At 48.4% G+C, this 16,867-nt stretch overlaps 4 protein-coding genes across 4 annotated transcripts; 2 read left to right on the top strand and 2 right to left on the bottom strand.

Annotated features, from left to right (window-relative positions):
* Positions 1-335: 335 nt before the first annotated feature.
* ONS95_003114 (uncharacterized protein) lies at positions 336-3,719 on the top strand (the record flags this gene model as incomplete). Its single annotated transcript, XM_058496403.1, has 2 exons — positions 336-1,066; positions 2,015-3,719. 2 exons carry the CDS (start codon positions 336-338, stop codon positions 3,717-3,719), a joined length of 2,436 nt encoding a protein of 811 aa, XP_058353654.1.
* Positions 3,720-5,837: 2,118 nt separating this feature from the next.
* Positions 5,838-7,561, bottom strand: ONS95_003113 (uncharacterized protein; the record flags this gene model as incomplete). Its single annotated transcript, XM_058496402.1, has 4 exons — positions 5,838-6,167; positions 6,222-6,268; positions 6,377-7,135; positions 7,231-7,561. The coding sequence occupies 4 exons, from the start codon at positions 7,559-7,561 to the stop codon at positions 5,838-5,840; spliced, it is 1,467 nt and encodes a 488-aa protein (XP_058353653.1).
* Positions 7,562-8,349: 788 nt separating this feature from the next.
* Positions 8,350-12,278, bottom strand: ONS95_003112 (uncharacterized protein; the record flags this gene model as incomplete). Its single annotated transcript, XM_058496401.1, has 3 exons — positions 9,845-12,278; positions 8,897-9,791; positions 8,350-8,840 (listed from the first exon to the last, which is right to left on the bottom strand). Exons 1-3 carry the CDS (start codon positions 12,116-12,118, stop codon positions 8,350-8,352), a joined length of 3,660 nt encoding a protein of 1,219 aa, XP_058353652.1. The 5' UTR covers positions 12,119-12,278.
* Positions 12,279-12,610: 332 nt separating this feature from the next.
* Positions 12,611-16,790, top strand: ONS95_003111 (uncharacterized protein; the record flags this gene model as incomplete). The annotated part of the gene is made up of 3 exons (XM_058496400.1): positions 12,611-15,093; positions 15,140-15,239; positions 15,288-16,790. 3 exons carry the CDS (start codon positions 12,611-12,613, stop codon positions 16,788-16,790), a joined length of 4,086 nt encoding a protein of 1,361 aa, XP_058353651.1.
* Between the last annotated feature and the right edge of the window lie 77 nt (positions 16,791-16,867).

Below are 16,867 nucleotides of genomic sequence, written 5' to 3'. Positions count from 1 at the left end.
CTGTCAAAGCCACACACCAAAGTTTATCTGAACCGAGAGCTGGACTCTTCAATCAGATCTGTTCATCTCCCAGACATCTGAAACACCTTGCTCCGATCATCGTAGATTAGAACTACATATCCTCGACACTCCTCTTTTGGACCGGACGGCTTTTGAGGGGTCTTCGAAAGGTTAATATCTTGATTCAGACGGCTACCATCGCCCATCCTCCTCGACACTGAATCCGATCAAATCACACGTCAAGCAACAACCTCGGACAACGTCTCCCCATGAGCAGATAATCGTGGCTGGCGAAGACATAGGAGGAAAAGTTTAGTTTTCATCAAGCCGACAAGATGGACGTCACATCACTTCTGAACGCAAACTCCCTTGCTGTTGAGCAGCAAAGGAAGGACGAGAAGGATGTTGAGGAAAAGAAGCGGGAGACGCCAACGAAGGTCCCAAGTCGCAACAGGACGCCCTGGGATGCTGGAGGTTACTCACTTCCAATCAACACAATATCCAATCCAACGACACCGCCTCACACTCAAGAGGTTCAGCGCCGTGAATCACAGAGTACACCAACCTCTCCACGTCATAAATTCTCCGACAGCCGTTCTAGTCTTTCATCTTTTACATCCTCTCTACAATCAGCTTCGCATTCAAGATTCTCGTCTCTTTCGACAGTAGGAAGTGCGTATCCTTCAAATGGCCTTACCGAAGCTTTCTCGTCACTCCCAGGCCAGAAACCACAAGCACTCGACCTTGGTAATCCTTCGAAAATGGACGGCATCCAACCAGTCTACCCAGGGCAAGGTGGAAGCATCTCGCCAACCGAGTCCCTCGACGCACTTGCCCTGGTGGCCGAGAATGAGATAGCTGGTCAACAAGCTCGACAATCTGCCATGGAATCGAAAGGCGCGTCAAAGGACGATATATCCTCGAACCTCGAGAAAGTCGAGTTAGGTTCAGGGCGACGGCCCAGCTCACCAAGCGATGCGATTCTAATAAAACGACCGTCGGCGATGCCGAGTCTGCGGTTGGATACAGGAGACCGAGATCTACATGGCATGGAGAGGTTACAGTCGTAAGTTCCCCTTGGTCTTTCTAGTGTCTGATACTCGTTTGCTTTCATGCGCGCTTGCATTGTTCCAGGTATATTTGTTCACTTTTCCTACATATACATTCGGCTGCATTGATTGTGTCGTTTGAAATGCCTTCAAGCTTTGGGCACAAGGTGGTCCAAACTTATATGGGTTCCAGCTTATCATTTGTGGATGATGATGCTACTACGCCCGGAGACTGTAAAGTGTCATTCTTGTGAATACCTGCTTGCCATTCGCGTTGACAACGCCGCGATTCACGCTATAGCTAGCATGAGTACTGTGCCAGGCGCAGTAAGACGTCATCTACGAGAATTCGCAGTTTTGCAAAATAACAGTGTCCGGGTCTCATTGTCTAGAACTGTTTTGTACAATTTGGAGCTCTTCTCTGGTCTTTTAGTCAAAGTGGTGCGGAGTCTGAGTCTCCAATTCCCCAATCTGTCCATTCACCGGCATGTGACTCACAAAGCCTACCCCTACTCGCGAATTTGAGGTTATTCACAGTCCGCAATGGGCTAGTACTCACTAGCGTCTTCTGCTCCCATCGCCTCGGCAGCAGAGAAAATGCGCCCTTGGCAACGTTCGAGAGTTCGAGAGTTCGAGAGTTCGAACGTACGATATACACAACGTGAACAAGACACAGAGGCCTCGTTGATTGTTTTGGCCTGCAGCAGCTTGAACAGGTCTATTTAGATCATTGTAGCGGGCCTGTCTTTGTTTTTCATCGCACCACTCAATATCTTCTGTGGTTTTACCTTTCCGACTTCGGTCCCAGCTTCACAGCTCTTCCACATCCTGCGTTGAATCTGATACCGACGTCACAGTGATCAGATTTTCAGATTTTCTGTATGTTTTTATCGTAGCGTTTTGTTGTGTCCAATTCGCTCTTTTACGAGATTTATTTTGATAGCAGATTGCTAATACTATAACAGGCATAGGCAATTTCTCAGCGCACCCCTTGAACACCATCACCAATCCTTGGTTACCAAGTCACACAAACGAGCACTTTCTGCACCTAGCTTTCCAGCTTCCATGACAGGTTTCACCATGTCCAGTACATCATCTTTGGGCCCTCGGGGCGAGCCAACCCCACCGTCCTCTCTTCATCCCGACCGACAATCTCCCACCGCCATCCCCAGCTATGCTCCCCCTGCTACTCCCCCACAAAGCCACGGCGAAATTCCTTCTTCAGACCAGATATTGTGCATGTACATCCCGAACTGTGATACAGGTTCACAGCTCCGCAAGGCCATCTCGCATATCTTTGGCCGCAACAAGATGTGCACTCGCCTAATCCCAGCCCGTGTTTGGGTCCATTACTGCCGCAAGCACTACCAGCGTAGTCGCTATCGCAATCCCAAGGAGTACGCCAAGTTACAGTGTGATCTTGTTCAAACACAAATTCGACGGGTTCACGAGTGGAGTCTTGAGAATGCTTCTCGAGGTCTTCCAGGTGTCGTCCAAGACTGGGGCCTTGCCGTACGAAAGCGGGAGCAGAAGCGTTTGGACGAGATGAATGGCTCTAAAAAGCGAAACATTACTGCTTTTGAGAACAGCGATGATGAAGATGGTGCAGATGTCAATGGTCGCGGTAGCAACATCCTGCCTGCCACTGCTGTTCCAGACTGGCTACTCGAGCGATGTGGAAAGGGATACAGCACTCAGGAGATCCTACAAATATTCAACCAGCTACACACTCAAATCCTCGACGACACCATGCCATGCTTTCCTGACATCGAAATCCTCCCGAACATTGTTGTTGACAGTGATGAGCCAAAATCCCCAAAAGGCTACACCAAGAGAACTGTTGTTGGGGGAGGACACAAGCGTGCTCAGTCTCTTGGAATTGCTGCCATGAGATCTGATAGTCAATCTCATATCCGCCGCATGAGTCACCCTGATATGTGGAGTCTCGACCACAATAGCTCGTCGCCAGTCCAAAAGAAGCGTCGAGCAAACGGTGGCATGAGCGATACTGAGGAGTACTCATTTGGTGGTTATCCTCGATCTCGTCTTTCTGAGCGACCACTTCAACGTGGACCTGGACAGATGGCGCACCGCCCTACTTTCCCTGGCATCAGCGAGAATGGAGTTGAGGATAGATACACAAATATGAGATATGGCCAGGCTCCACTACCAGCCCCCACTCCTCAACGCTCTGGTGGTCAGTCAATGGCAGCTCATCTCGAGATGAACAATGTTCATGGTGGGAGACGTCCTGTCCACCAACGATCCCAATCTGACATTGGTGCCTTTTCCTATGGCCGCGAGTACTCTCCATCCATCTCCTCGGCATATGGCTCCCAATCAGGTCACTATAGCCATGCAAGCTACGATCAGGGTTACTTGTCCCGTCATTCAGATATTAACCAGGACAGTCGGTTTGCTATGCCTCAACAATTCTCCCGTCGCCCAGAGGATGGTCGACACAATGAGATGCCTCAAGCTTTCTCTCATGTTCCGACGCATGGTAGACATCAGAGCATGTCCATGATCCCATCAACATCGATGTACCAACCCTCGACGTACTATCCTCAACAACCCGGCACTCAATACCAGAGCATCCCAGCTTCCCTGCCACGCACACGTATCGTTGAGACCCAAGAGGCTCACGATGTCTTCACAAGCAGACGCTAAATAGTGCAAAGATTCTCCGTAGCGATGATTTCCTTTCACTGTACATTTTCCGCGATGGTTTTTGACACAACGACAACGATCATTAGATGGTGGCTCTTATTACCTCTCCCTAATACCCTCGCACTATTTTTTCCACGAGATTGTTCGCTCTGCTCCAGATTCACATCTTTTGGGGCAACAGTCTCATATTGTAATTACACAACGAATTTTCACGACAGTCAGACTCATGGAATGGCATGGATGGATAGACGGACGGACGGATGGACGGGATGGATGAGACACATGAGGGTTTTTGGGAAGCATTGGCGTAAGAAATTTGGGCTGGGAAGGGGAACGAGCAAAAGCTCAGTCACTCATTGGGCGGCGTTCACTACATTGGGACGTGAGGACGGGAGGGTAAACTGCACCTGCTAGAAGGTCCCTGGAGGATACGACATTTGGTTCTCTGATCGTTTTCTCTTTCGCTTCTGGTTATTCTTTCAAAGTATGGGGAGGTCCATAATTGACATCAAAAGTCTTGTGGTGTGATGGACGGGAGGTGCAAGTGAAGCGATACGACAAATTGCAATGCTTTCCTGAGCACCTTTAAAGGTGCCTCTTACACAGTATTAATATTGCACAATCAATTGCTTTTGGCTTTTGGCCACTGAGATTTTTACTTTGCCTATTATTGAACTTGAATCAAGAATACCGGTCGCATTCAAACCTGCTCGTAATTATTCCTTGAGATGCCGCTCCGGCGTCCTCGATTGAAAGTCCTCTCTCATTCGCACCGCCTACAAAATGCTAATGTGATCTCATCAATTTTTAACTTTTGAATACATTGTAACCACAAAAGTACTTCTCATCTCCAACACCTCCCTTTCACCACGGATCTTTCCTAGGCTAGACCTACCCTTTCCAATTACCCTTCGTTTCTCCTCAACCTGTGTACAACAACTGTTTTCAATAATTGACACTCTGAACGAATGCACACCGCGGGAGTGGCTGCATTGCATCGTACCACATAGCGGCGCAACGCTTCCATTGACATTTCTCGTGGTTCACGGTGTCGTGGTGTGGTGCAAAATGTCAAGGCAGGTAGGACGGTAGATCGGACGCTGGCGTGCATTCGCATCCGGATCTGCTTCTGCAGCGGCGGCGCTACTGTGTATGTGTGCGTGACGGCGTGTACGTTTATGTATATGCCACGGAGCCGTGCATGTTGCAGACTGCAGGTTGTAGCGATTTTGAAGCAGAGGAATCGGACCGAGGTGGAGGGATACAGATGGGTTGTGTTACAGTACTTCAGTGGGTGCCTGGCGGTATTGAGTGGTGACTAAGCGTGGGAGGTGAGCGTGAGTGTGAGTATGTGCGTCTCAACGTCCATTGTACTTCTATGTAGAGTTCCCAACATGTATGTGTATCGTACTGATGGAGGTGTGCGTGTTAGGTCAGGAGATGTTTGACTTTTCGAGGGCCTAGAGCTGATGGATCGTGAGGAGGTAGGATGTCATGAATTGAAGGCCAGATGTGTCAGGAGATGATTTTGAATGTCGGCGAGTAGTGTATGGATAGAGCTTGCGTACTTGTTGAACTTGGGGTCGATGTGCGGACTTGGAGCTCTTGTTGTTTACTTTTCTGGCAACCCCTGTTTAATAGGGCTAGATAATTTATCAACATTTTGGAGACATAGCCATAGGGTTAATTTCTAAGTGAGTATCGCTTTCGCTTGTATATATGTGTACTAAGAGTGAGCTTATTACAGGAGGCAATGGGCAGAAGCTGCTTAGAAAATGGTGGTACCCTGGAATTGATGATAAAAACGTATAATTGTGGGGCAGTCTTGGAACAGGGGGGTTAAGCGAGGAGAACGCGTTGAAAGTCAACAAGCCCAAGCAGCATCGGAAACCGGGCAAACAGATCAACATGAGCTTAGTATATACCATAAAGAGATCTTATAGAAGCTGAGTAGCTCCCAGTAGTCATCATTGAATAATGGCGGTTAGACTAGTGTACATAATAGCTCTCTTCTTGAGAACCCCCCATTTCAAATTCCTGACAGTTCATGTCTCTTCTGGTCTTCAGTACATTGCTAATTGACAGATTAGAGTTGGATGACAGACTATCAATGATAATTTATGGCCCAGGATCACATTCCTGGAACATAGCCCGATTGAGTATCCAATTCTCAAGCATGTGTTTGGCCTCTGGCCCCTTCTTCTCATTCACCATGTGTCCAGCACCGGAGACTCTGGCATAAGAGAAGCGCCCAGCTCGTACATAACTTGCATATCCAGGTGAAGTTGGGCTACTCAATTTCTTATATGTTGTCTCCGGACGACCAGCACATTTCCGGAATTTCGCTGTCTTGGTAACAAGTGCTGGATCTGGATCAGCTTCGGTCCACACGGTGTTCAAAGCTGTATCCTTCACCAATGTGAAGGGGCATACGAGATCTTGATCGCCCTATCTCAAGTTAGGAAGAACACAAGTTTACTTGCTTTTCCACGGTCTACTTACAGCGTACAACAAGAAATCAAACCCTGCATTCAGGATATCCTGGATTTCTGGAATGAAGCTTTTAGTTTGGTCTCCGGATTGATCGAATCGTATCATCATTTCTCGATTGTTCATGTTCCAGGTGTAGCTTCGAGGAACAAGGAATCTATCCTTACGGGTGGGTTCATTCATGAAAGGCGTCCATTTGTCCTTCAAGAATTTGTTGCTTGCCTCAAGACTAGCTTGAGTTTCAGCTGCATCGTAAATATTCCTGCCGAACTTAGCTGCCCATGTCTCGCTCCAAGCATCTTGACACGCCCCGTAATATGAACAAGGCTTCTTTCTGTCCGGTCGCCTGCACTCTGCGATTGCCTTTTGGCAGTCGCTGATCCATTGCGGCATCTGAGAACAATTACTCCGTATATCTGCAGGATCTGCCCCTGGGAGAGTGACGAGCGGTACAGGACCACAGAACAACTTAAACGTGGCGTCGCCTGCCAATGCTGCATCGGTCCATGGATTACCGATCATGAATGACTTGAGAGAGATATTGGCAAGTTTCTTTTTCTTGACCATGTAACTTCCAACTGCGGGGATCCAATGCCCTGCATAGCTCTCTCCAGCGATATGGAAGTCCCGTCCTTGGAAGGAAATCTGGGCTCCATGGTACTTGAATACAGTGGATGGAAGGAACAGAGTGCTAATGAATGTTGAGATGTCTATTGCTGCAGTCTTGCTGTCTTTTACATTCGCTCTTCCCCTAGAATAGCCTACCCCCGATGGTTGCTCAAGGAATACCCAAGTTAATTTTTCAGTCATCCGGGACGGATTTGCTATAAATTCAATAGCATCTGTTCGAGCTCTGTTGATTATTCTTGGTCCCCATTGATTGAACAGACCATAAAGAGATGAGGATCCTGGCCCTCCATTCATCCCTGATGAGCGAGTCAGTGCCAGATCCAGGTCAAGATGTTGTAGGAAAATTTCGATACATATGGAATAGTAAATTCAGTTACTCCACGAGACGTACATAGAACGACAGGGTCTTTCGTTGGGTCAGTCTCGCTCATCACCACCCAGAAGAAGAGCTTAACTGGGCTTTTGCCAGCCCCGGCAGGAATCATATAACCGCAAAATTGGTTGCTAACAGGAGCTCCATTGATGTCTGCGTCAATCACCGGATCCCAGACTTTTTGGATGCAAATTGTGTTATTGCCGATTCCATTCGCACTGACACTTGATGAGCAGTCTGCTGCTGCCCAGTCTAACTCCTCGCCGGATACGAGAGGTCTTTGGACGGGACTCGCAAAACTACATGAGATACAAACAAGTAAAACAAGAAGCAATTGCTGCATTTCCATAGTGGTCACCTCAGAGCATCAGGATGTAAGCAACGATAGCGAGTGATGAGATGAAACGAGTGTGTTCAGCGACTTGAGGAGAAGGTGAGCTCAACGTCGACCATTGGCAAGACAACAAGGGCGCGATCTCCTAAACTGTCGATGCCAATCTTGTGACAAAGAACCAGGGTAGCCACGATATTGTTATTCAGCTCGTCTTCGCCAAGTGCTGGGCATTACTTCCGAGAAGGCAAGGCGTAGGAGCTGAAAGTTCGGTGGCTCATGCAATGGAATGTGCCGTTGTGTGGGCTTGGAGGGGCTTGCGCATCTGCAGGTTTTCGGAGATATTGAGTTGGCAATATTCAGCCCTATGGCAGGGTTCCGGCAAGAAATTGTGTCAAGTTTGTGATGTCCCCTGCCTTAATAGTAGACGGATACAAAGCTGCACGTGTCAATGCTGGGCCACCTCTGTCTCGGGTGCAGTATATTTTGGGGATCTATCAAAATTAGACGGTCAACCCACTCGTCAATTGGCCATGCAATTACAGTGTAAGCCCCGGCTTCAACGTGAAGAGTGTGATAAGTCCTCGGCAGCCGCCTTTGCGTTGCTATCATTCAACCTCACGGTTGCTATGTAGATAGTAATAAGTTTGGCGGGACTCGACATAACAAGTATGGTGAAGTCTCCTGAATACGTGAGGCAGCGTTAGATTCGTACTACTTGCAGGTGTACCGCCTCGGCCCGCGCCGTCTTTTACGTGGGAGCCAGGGGGTTGCACTGTAGAAAGACATCAGGCTTGAATAAATTCTCAGTCTTCCACTTCCTTCTTGATGACAAAGTACTTCCTCGGATCAGTGATACTGACAACCTGTAATCCACTTGGATCTAATTGGTACCTCTCCCACAGGTCGATCCGAGCGAATCCAAACTCCAAATTTTGCCTTTCGCCTTTGATCGTGAAGAACTTCTTCACAGCGGTTCTCGGTACATTGACTTCCGTCAACACAAAGCTAATTTCCCTCGTCTTGTTGTCATTCATTTTGATCACCGGGTTTATTTCCGCACTGCGTGGAATGAGTCGGATCTCCAGATATTTAGGTGTCCGGCTAACGAAAGTAACGAAACGCTGATTGCTGAGAAGTCGGGCTCGACCTTTCCAATCTTTCGTGATAAGGGCATCCGTCTTTGTAGATTCGTTTGGATCCGGCGTATTGGGAATGTGAATCACGATTTCGCGCAGCATTTGGTTGTTTCTGGGGTCTGTGCGATTGATTCCTTTTCTAATGGAGAATATGAGATCTTAATGATGTTAGCTGAAATATGCAGGCATGCACTCAAATTTGTGGGAGACATACCAGCCAGATATTTGCTCTGGGTGGGGATATAATCTCCTTGGTCGTAGGCTCCATTCTCACGTAGTCGTAGGCCTCTGTAGTCAACAAAGACATCCATAGTAAAGCATTTCTTCGGCATCATGTTAATGGGAACGTTGCCAGTATCTCTGTCCGATGGCATGACAGGATGATCCACCACGATGACTTTGCCAGCTTGTCCAGGAACATCTGGACGAACAGGAATTATTGGTATCGGTCCATCAGCAAGCGGAGGCTGTAATGGAGGTCCTATGGGAGGAGAGGTGCCCGGTGGTTGTGTCGGCTCTGGATCGGGAACTCTGGGTTGAACTGGTGCAGCCCAAATTTTCCTAAGTCTCTGGCTTTTGTTCGTACTTTGAGCATCTAATCTCGGATATATGATGAAGTAGTAAGCTGGATCGTTGAGCTCCAGTGCCAACTCGGCAGAGTTGGGGACGAAGTCCACATACCCCGAGCTAGGATTCTGTGAATCTGCACCTATTTCCTGCTGAATTCCTCGATTGATTGTTTTTGCAAGTTCACCAACTTTGAGTACCCTAGTATTATCATCGATTTGCTTTGCAGCCTCTATTCCAGGTTCGAGCGATTCCAGGACTTTCCACTCTCCTGATGGCACGTCATCTTTGGTGGTGTACAAATGGCGCAGTCTAAATCCAAACTTGTTTGCCACTGGATCGTAGGCGTGCCCGAAACTGAAGCGCTGTTGATGCGGGGGTTGTGATAATACAATTCCAGAGCGATCGGGATGCGCAGAATCGAACTTGGCCAATTCTTCAGGTGGTCGATCAAGCAGACAAAGCAGTGTATGATCATCGGGGCGTATCCACTGACATACGGGAGCGCGCTGATCGTTGTCGTCAATGGTGTTCCAATTTACCTGCCGAACCATGTTAGCAGGGGACAGTGTATACAGACAGGATAATTACGCACTGTGATTCTAAGGTCTGGCATGACTTTGACTATCTGGCTGCGGAGAACAAATCCGTAGTGTGGAATCTGTGGTTTGATCGATGTGTTTGGCACTGTTGTTGACAAATAGACGTTGTAGAGTTGCTTTATGGCAGTCTTGACCATATCATCATTCTTCTCAACATGATTCCCCACACTCAGAGCTCCATCAATCAAGCAGTCCATCCAAGTGTCGTCGATGTAGAAGAACCGTATAGACTCCTCTGGAATGAAGGTAGGATCTGGAAACAGAATGTGTGCTGGGATGTTGTTTAGGTAGAGCCGATCCGTTATCCACTTCAGAATAATCGACCAGTCTGTATTGTTTTCGCCAGTAACATTGAACTCGTTGAAGACTTCATTGCCAGCTTGTGATGCCATCGTAACCTCATTGAGGACAGCTTTAGACATCGCAGCAGCAAGTTGTATGTTGTCGAGAGCTGTGGTGAGATGTCGGTTGCCAACTGGAATAACCCTGCGAGGAGGGGCTACATGATCCCCGAGGCGTGATCGAATGGATATTACTCCATCAAGTACTTTTTTGAGAGCATCGGAGCGCGAAAGTAACCCGTTGAACTGAGCACGGGCAATTGAAGCGGCACCATTATGAATTTGGCTTCGGAAACGCAGCAAGGCGGCACTGAATGATGTGTCTGATATTGCTAGCGTTTTACCCATATTCCAAGCAGAAGAGTAGGAAAGATCCATCAATCCCGTCGTCTTATCGAGTATTTGATAGTTCTTCGACGTATTGGAGCCAGTTGGCCAATCCGGGCTTGGAGAACGAGCCGGCTTGACAGGCACAAGTGGACCACGAGTAAATGCTGCTGTAACTTCGCCAGTCTCGCACCGCCAGCGGGAAATAGTATAGCCATGCCTCAGTCGTGAAGCCAGTAGCTTGCTTTGTGACTTTTCCCCTGGATCCAGCTCGTTGTCAAGAGCATCGATCAGTCCATCATTAGATCGTAACATCTGCCTGTTTCCTTGTTTGGATTGAAGAGGAGGAACTTGGTCAACGGCACTCGGCCCATTCTCATTCCCAACAATTGCCATCATTGTATCGATGAAATTGATTGGATTGGGTGGGAGAGCAGTATATGTCCATGAGAAAAGTGATATCAGACCAATACGTTCCTCTTTCTGTGCACCGGGTGGTCCCTGAGTTGAATCCCACCCTTGTATCTTGATGGTAGAATGAATGCTTTCAAGCGAAATCAGGTGCACAACCTGAGTGGTTGGAGTTGGATTCTTGAGGGCACCTGTACGAGCCGAAATTACAATACTGAAGAGGCCTTCCTCCTCAACCCCTGCATCTGGGCATCCAATGGTGTTTACATTGCGAACATGGGCAAGGTACTTGTTTGATTCAACATCGTGGCATAGTTGGTAGAAAAGATCCTTCTTCGGATATATGACTTGAGTTGTTTCCTTTGACCGTCTGCCAGTCTTGACCTCCTCCAAACCGGCAGGATCTGACTGGTAAATTGGGAGCCGATTGGTCTCTGGGATTGCAAAGTAATCCTTTGCTAACATGGAGAAGGCCCCATTAGCAGGCTGGCGTTTGATATCGGCCTTGGGACTGTCCAGAGCCACAAAGTCAGGAACGCCAAGAGCCCGTGCTTCCTGAGCAGAGTCTAGTTTCAACTCTTCAACATCAAACACGAGCAGGCGAACCCATGGAATAATGGACCGATACCTCATCTTTTCGCGGTCCTCAGTTAGGTTGCCTTGTCCGTCTAAGGTTTTGCCTGCCGCATTGACATCCGGATCTCTCAGTCGTGCCTTGTCCAGCGGATCATCGTTTCCTCCGCCAAATTCACTGTCCGCATCTCGTTCCCACGGGAAATGAGGATCGTTGATTACAATGTGAGGTAAAATACGCCCCTCATCCTGATGACCCTCTGGTGGATAAAAGCTGTTGACCAATTTGGGGTCCAGGCTGAACTGCGGTGCCATCACTTCGAGGATCTGTTTCTCGGAGGGTTGGTTATCTGGCAAGCTCGCCGTTCCCTTTCGGTTACATATTCGGAGGCTTTGTTCATTTTGTTGTCCTTTGCTTGAAGATATAAACTGCTCGGCGATGATACAGTAGTTTCCAGCTGTCAAACTTGGCTTATAATATGAGAAAAGTTGCATGAAACCCTTGGGAAGTGTGGATTCATTATCGCCAGATATACCGCGAATCCGTCGCTCGAGATTTCTCTGCGTCAAGAACCGAGGACCATCCGGATTCCCACGAGTCGTTTGGGCGACCATGATGAGGTGAGTGTCGACGGAGACAGATTACTGCCACTGTGTATCCCGGGAATGGTAAAAGCGAGAAAACTTCAAGACCTCTCAAGAACTCCGACTGGAAACACCATGTCTGCTTCACCTCAGAAGTGCGGATTGTCTGGCATCGCATCCAGCAATCAGTCCTGCCAAGTTCTCACAAGTGCTCGCTTATGCCCCAGGTGTTTTCTCATGCACGGTGGCTTCAGCTTCCCCCTCGTCAGCTGCCTAGCTGCTGCAGCCACATATTCATGGCACAGTTTGTGCCACCAACTCTCACTTCAGCTGAACATTAATGTTTCAGCTATCGTTGCCCACTTCCGAACACATGCAGCGGTTTCCTGCTGAGGGCTTGGAGAGGTCTTGGCCAGTCAGTCCAACAGTGGTGACTTCAGTGTATCGGCAAACGTCAACTGCTGCCTTTGAGAAGATTCTCAACATGGGATTTTGAGCGTACAATTCCGTTGCAGTTTTGCTATGATGGAGAACGTTGCAATCCCAATCCATGTTTCGGCCTTTGTTCTCACGCCAGAGTGTGCTGAGAGCGATGGCCCTGATCGTATTGGTCTCTTGACACAACCAAATTATATGGGACTCCGGCTTGATGAAGCTCTTATGCAGCATGACTTGGTGGATCACGTTGATTTTCATCTCACCTCACCTGCGAAAACAAATGCACGTCTGACGGATATTGGAGCTGCCCTTCATGACGCCGATCCTCCACCCTATCGTCGCAACCGAATGGGCGTGTATCTCCACTGGAGCCTTCCAAGGTGTTATAGAGCGGCCCGCAAGACAACTGAGAGTCGAAATTCACCGGGGGCTCGTCCTGATCAAGAGGAAGATGATTTATCAACACCCCAGTTCCCCACGGTTCCAAATCGATGGCTCGTCGTACGAAGGTTGACAAGCCAGCGGAGCGACGATGGCACGGTCCTGCCAGAATTCCAATCATGGATTGTGGAAAGTAATAGAGTTCGAAGAATTCAGGATATCGACGAAACTGTTGATATCGAGGTCGAAGTAAGCAACTTTATGCGAGGCAACACAGATCCAAGCGATCCAGATTGGAGAAAAGTACTGGAGCGACAAGCTGAGATTTGTATTGGCAAGCGAAATGAGTACTCTGGATGGTCAAACCCGGGTCCTAGATGGAGAGAGGAAGAGCGAGGTGTCGAGAATGATGAACATTTCATGGACTTGACGGTTCTGAGCTCGTCGAATCCTATGTTCCCAGACTATACGCCACACAATGGAAGCGTCTTTTCTATCATAGATAGTTTCAAGTACCAGGCACAGGATGGCTCAGCGAAGTATCTTCTGGAAGCAAAGGCGGATTATTTTGTCATCGGCTGGAACGCTCTTGCCAAAAGTGATGTGATGGAGCCCTCGGAACCGACGAAGTTCAAAACAACACTGGAAGGTCTCAGCCTCTCTCTCGCAGTTCCTCAAGATGCCTCTGAAGATGAGAAATCACGAATAAACTCTCTACTGGAAGTCAGTGGGACAGCTCGATCAGTCATCCATGGAGCGGTGTACGGAGTTCCATTCAAATGGGGATCTAAACCTCCCAGTAAGGCTAAAAGGGTGGCCGATAAATTCGGCCCCAGCTTCACAATGGAGCCACTATCAGCTGGAGTCACACCTCTGGATGGGATCATCACATTTCTCCGGGCTCATAAAGGTAGCTCCGAAGTGGATGCAATCTTTGGAGACGACACCGCCGACGAAGTTGCTGAAATGGTGCTGACCATGTCCGACTTGCTGTATGCAGCGAATGATTCGTTCGATGAGCGAGCGAAAGCGCAGGACATCAATACATATGACGCGTTGTACGGAAAATCGATCTCTTCGGGATATCAGTGGAATTTCGCCGAGACGTCTGAGCCAGGAAAACCTCCAAAGTCACCAAGTCCGGAACAATTCGCGACTCTGCTAGATTTAAACGAGAAACAGGCTCGTTTTGACGCTCTGGATAGAAAACTCGTTCAGTTAAGGCACGAATTGTTTTGTGAATGGTGGAAGTACGTTAGCGACAAAACAAATATCTTGAACACTACGCAAGACAAGTTTCGTGCCAAAGTTGATGATCTTGCCGGTCAGATACGAAACCTGGAGAACTCCACTTCTGGCTTGACAGCCGACCTCGAGCAAGGAAATCAGAACCCATCTTTCAAGAGAGTGACCGAGGACCCGTTCTATATGCGTAAGGAGCCGACAGTGTGCATAGCCGGCCTAGAGTCGGGTTGGCCAAAGGACTTCTTGGATGTACTCCCCGTCAGGGTTGACAGTATCTTGACACCAACAAGCGAATCCAGTCTAGAACAGGAGATCTTTCAAGGCATCGCCAGTCCATTTCCGGCTGCAATACGAACAACAGCCCTAAAGATTCTTGGAGAGTGCAGAGCTCAGACAAGAGACTCAGTAATGCAGTCTCCTCGGAGAGGGTTTCAGTTCTGGGGAACTGAAAATCCTTTCGAGCCGCTATTTCTTGAGTGGGAAGCGCTTTACTATCACATTGACCGCTCGAAATGGACGGTAGGAGTACATCCAAGCCCCGTAGGGCTTCCAACTTCTCACCTTCGGTATGGTGTGTCCGAAGTCTTATCTCAGGATCCGCAGAATCAGCGTGACCGTCGGTGGATTAGTGGTAGAACACTGATCTTGCCTCAGCCTGTCTTCTCTTTGAAAGCCGCTGTCAAAGCAGTCATCGACAGTGATCCTAGCTCTCCATTTAAGGACCCAGACTCTCAGGCAGAACTAATGCGGGGTCTCGAGATGCTTCAGTTTATGTCTTGTCCACTTTCTGGACTCCAGGAACATCTCACAACTCAAGTTATCGGCACTCATGTCAAACCTACGATAAACAAGCCAGGCAAGACAAACATACCTCTGATCCCAGCCGCACAGCCTGACATAGGCTTTGCGGAAAATGTCTTAAAGTTGATTGACTCCATGAGGTAACAACAACATGCTCTACGCCTCGGAATGTGCTAAATTGTCTAGTGACATGACCCCCTATGGCAATTTGCAGGACTTTCCAGCTTCAGAATACCCCATGCCACCTTTCAAGTCGGTGACTCATGGGCAACTCATCATCACTAAGGTGAATGAAATTCACTACAGCGGTTAATTCATAGCTGACTACTTTTAGCTGAATATTATCGATAAGTTTGGTCAAGGTGTTGCATTACCCGCCCCAAAACGGAAACTCAGGGTCCCCCCAGAGGTCCCAGAATGCGTCCACCCGTGCCTCAGCGACTTTCTCATACCCGACATCGTCAACAACCAACTGAACACAATATACCCTGAGGTACAAGCCCCAGACCACGGTACCTGGCCCATGAGTCGGTTCATGCAGTTGACACCAGCGATCAACCAGAATTCTCGCTTAAACGCCACTTTTGTCAACAAATCAGAAAGTACGGGGTTCCCCTTTTGGCATGAGACCGAGAATGATAAGCCAGAATCTCCAATCTTTGGATGGATTGTTGTCAACTATCAAGATCTTGGGCTCCAATTTTTTCGACCAGATGGTCGCTTTTATCGCGAGGTTCGCGTCGGTGGCCCAGAAAATGCGGTACTTGGTTCGAAATGGTTGCCATTTGATCCGCCTGGAGCGAGCCAACAGACTGTTGCTTCTCAGCTTGATGAGTTGATCGCTAAAATGATTGATAAGCGGGATAATGGAAATTTCTTGAAGTCTTTCTTCCACATGATCAATGGGGCTATTCGAACGATGCCATATGCCCCATCTGAGTATTCCGGATATGCAAATGCGCTAGTTGGAAAGCCATTGGCATTAGTCAATGCTGGTTTCTCATTGGAGCTCGCTACACCAGCGTTGAAAGCTCAAAATACACTGGGAAAATTTCCCTTGAATGAGCAGCAGGAGCTTAGTTCATATCAGTTCCCCGTCAAGCTGGGAGACGCCGAGCGACCTTTTGACGGCGTGGTGGGGTGGTTTGACACAGACAATACAACAGATGGCCGTACAAACTGGAATAAGGTCTATTCTTATGCCCCTGATCCAGAGAATTCTGACTTTGAAATGGCATCACCTCGCAACTTCATTCGTCTATCTCCACACTACCTGGATCCAGTCACGCTGAAGATAGCAGGTACTGATCGGGTTTATCAATCATACAGACAAGCAAAAACGGCCCAATACATTATCAAGACTATGCTCATCGATCCATATACACCGGTTCATACGTATAGCCCGATATTGCCAATCACAAGCCTCTCGCTTCCACCATGGACCATTCAGCAAGCTATGACACGCATGACCGCATTCTTTCGCCTTGGACCCTGCCTCGTATCCAGTGATGTGCCGACAACATATGATGAATCTAGAAAGCTGGACCCAGAAACTTGGGCCGCACCTCAAGGAGACACAACTCAGTCACCGCCGATGCCGGCCATACGACTTCCCGTGTCTGGAAAACATGGTCTCTGGCGATGGTTACAGCCATACGACGTGCCCGGCCCGATCTCCGGAGATCATCACGATACACGATTCAACGAGATGGACGTCAATCAGGAGGATACAGCAATCCGCAAAGATCCGCCACCATATACAATGGTGGAGGGATACTTGCAACTCGCAAGACCCCTTCTGCACAGTGATGTTTCGACTCCGTCCCCAGGTGCTTAGTTTGCTTTAGTCGGATCTACAGTGTGGATCGTCACAATTGAACAGAGGATTCAAGTAGACAGGGGTTTTGGTCTGAA

Source organism: Cadophora gregata (assembly GCF_030347475.1).
Source record: "Cadophora gregata isolate MNR1 chromosome Unknown scaffold_12, whole genome shotgun sequence".
Classification (NCBI taxonomy): domain Eukaryota; kingdom Fungi; phylum Ascomycota; class Leotiomycetes; order Helotiales; family Ploettnerulaceae; genus Cadophora; species Cadophora gregata.
The sequence above is the reverse complement of the archived record's forward strand: the minus strand, read 5'-3'. Positions and strand labels throughout refer to the sequence as shown.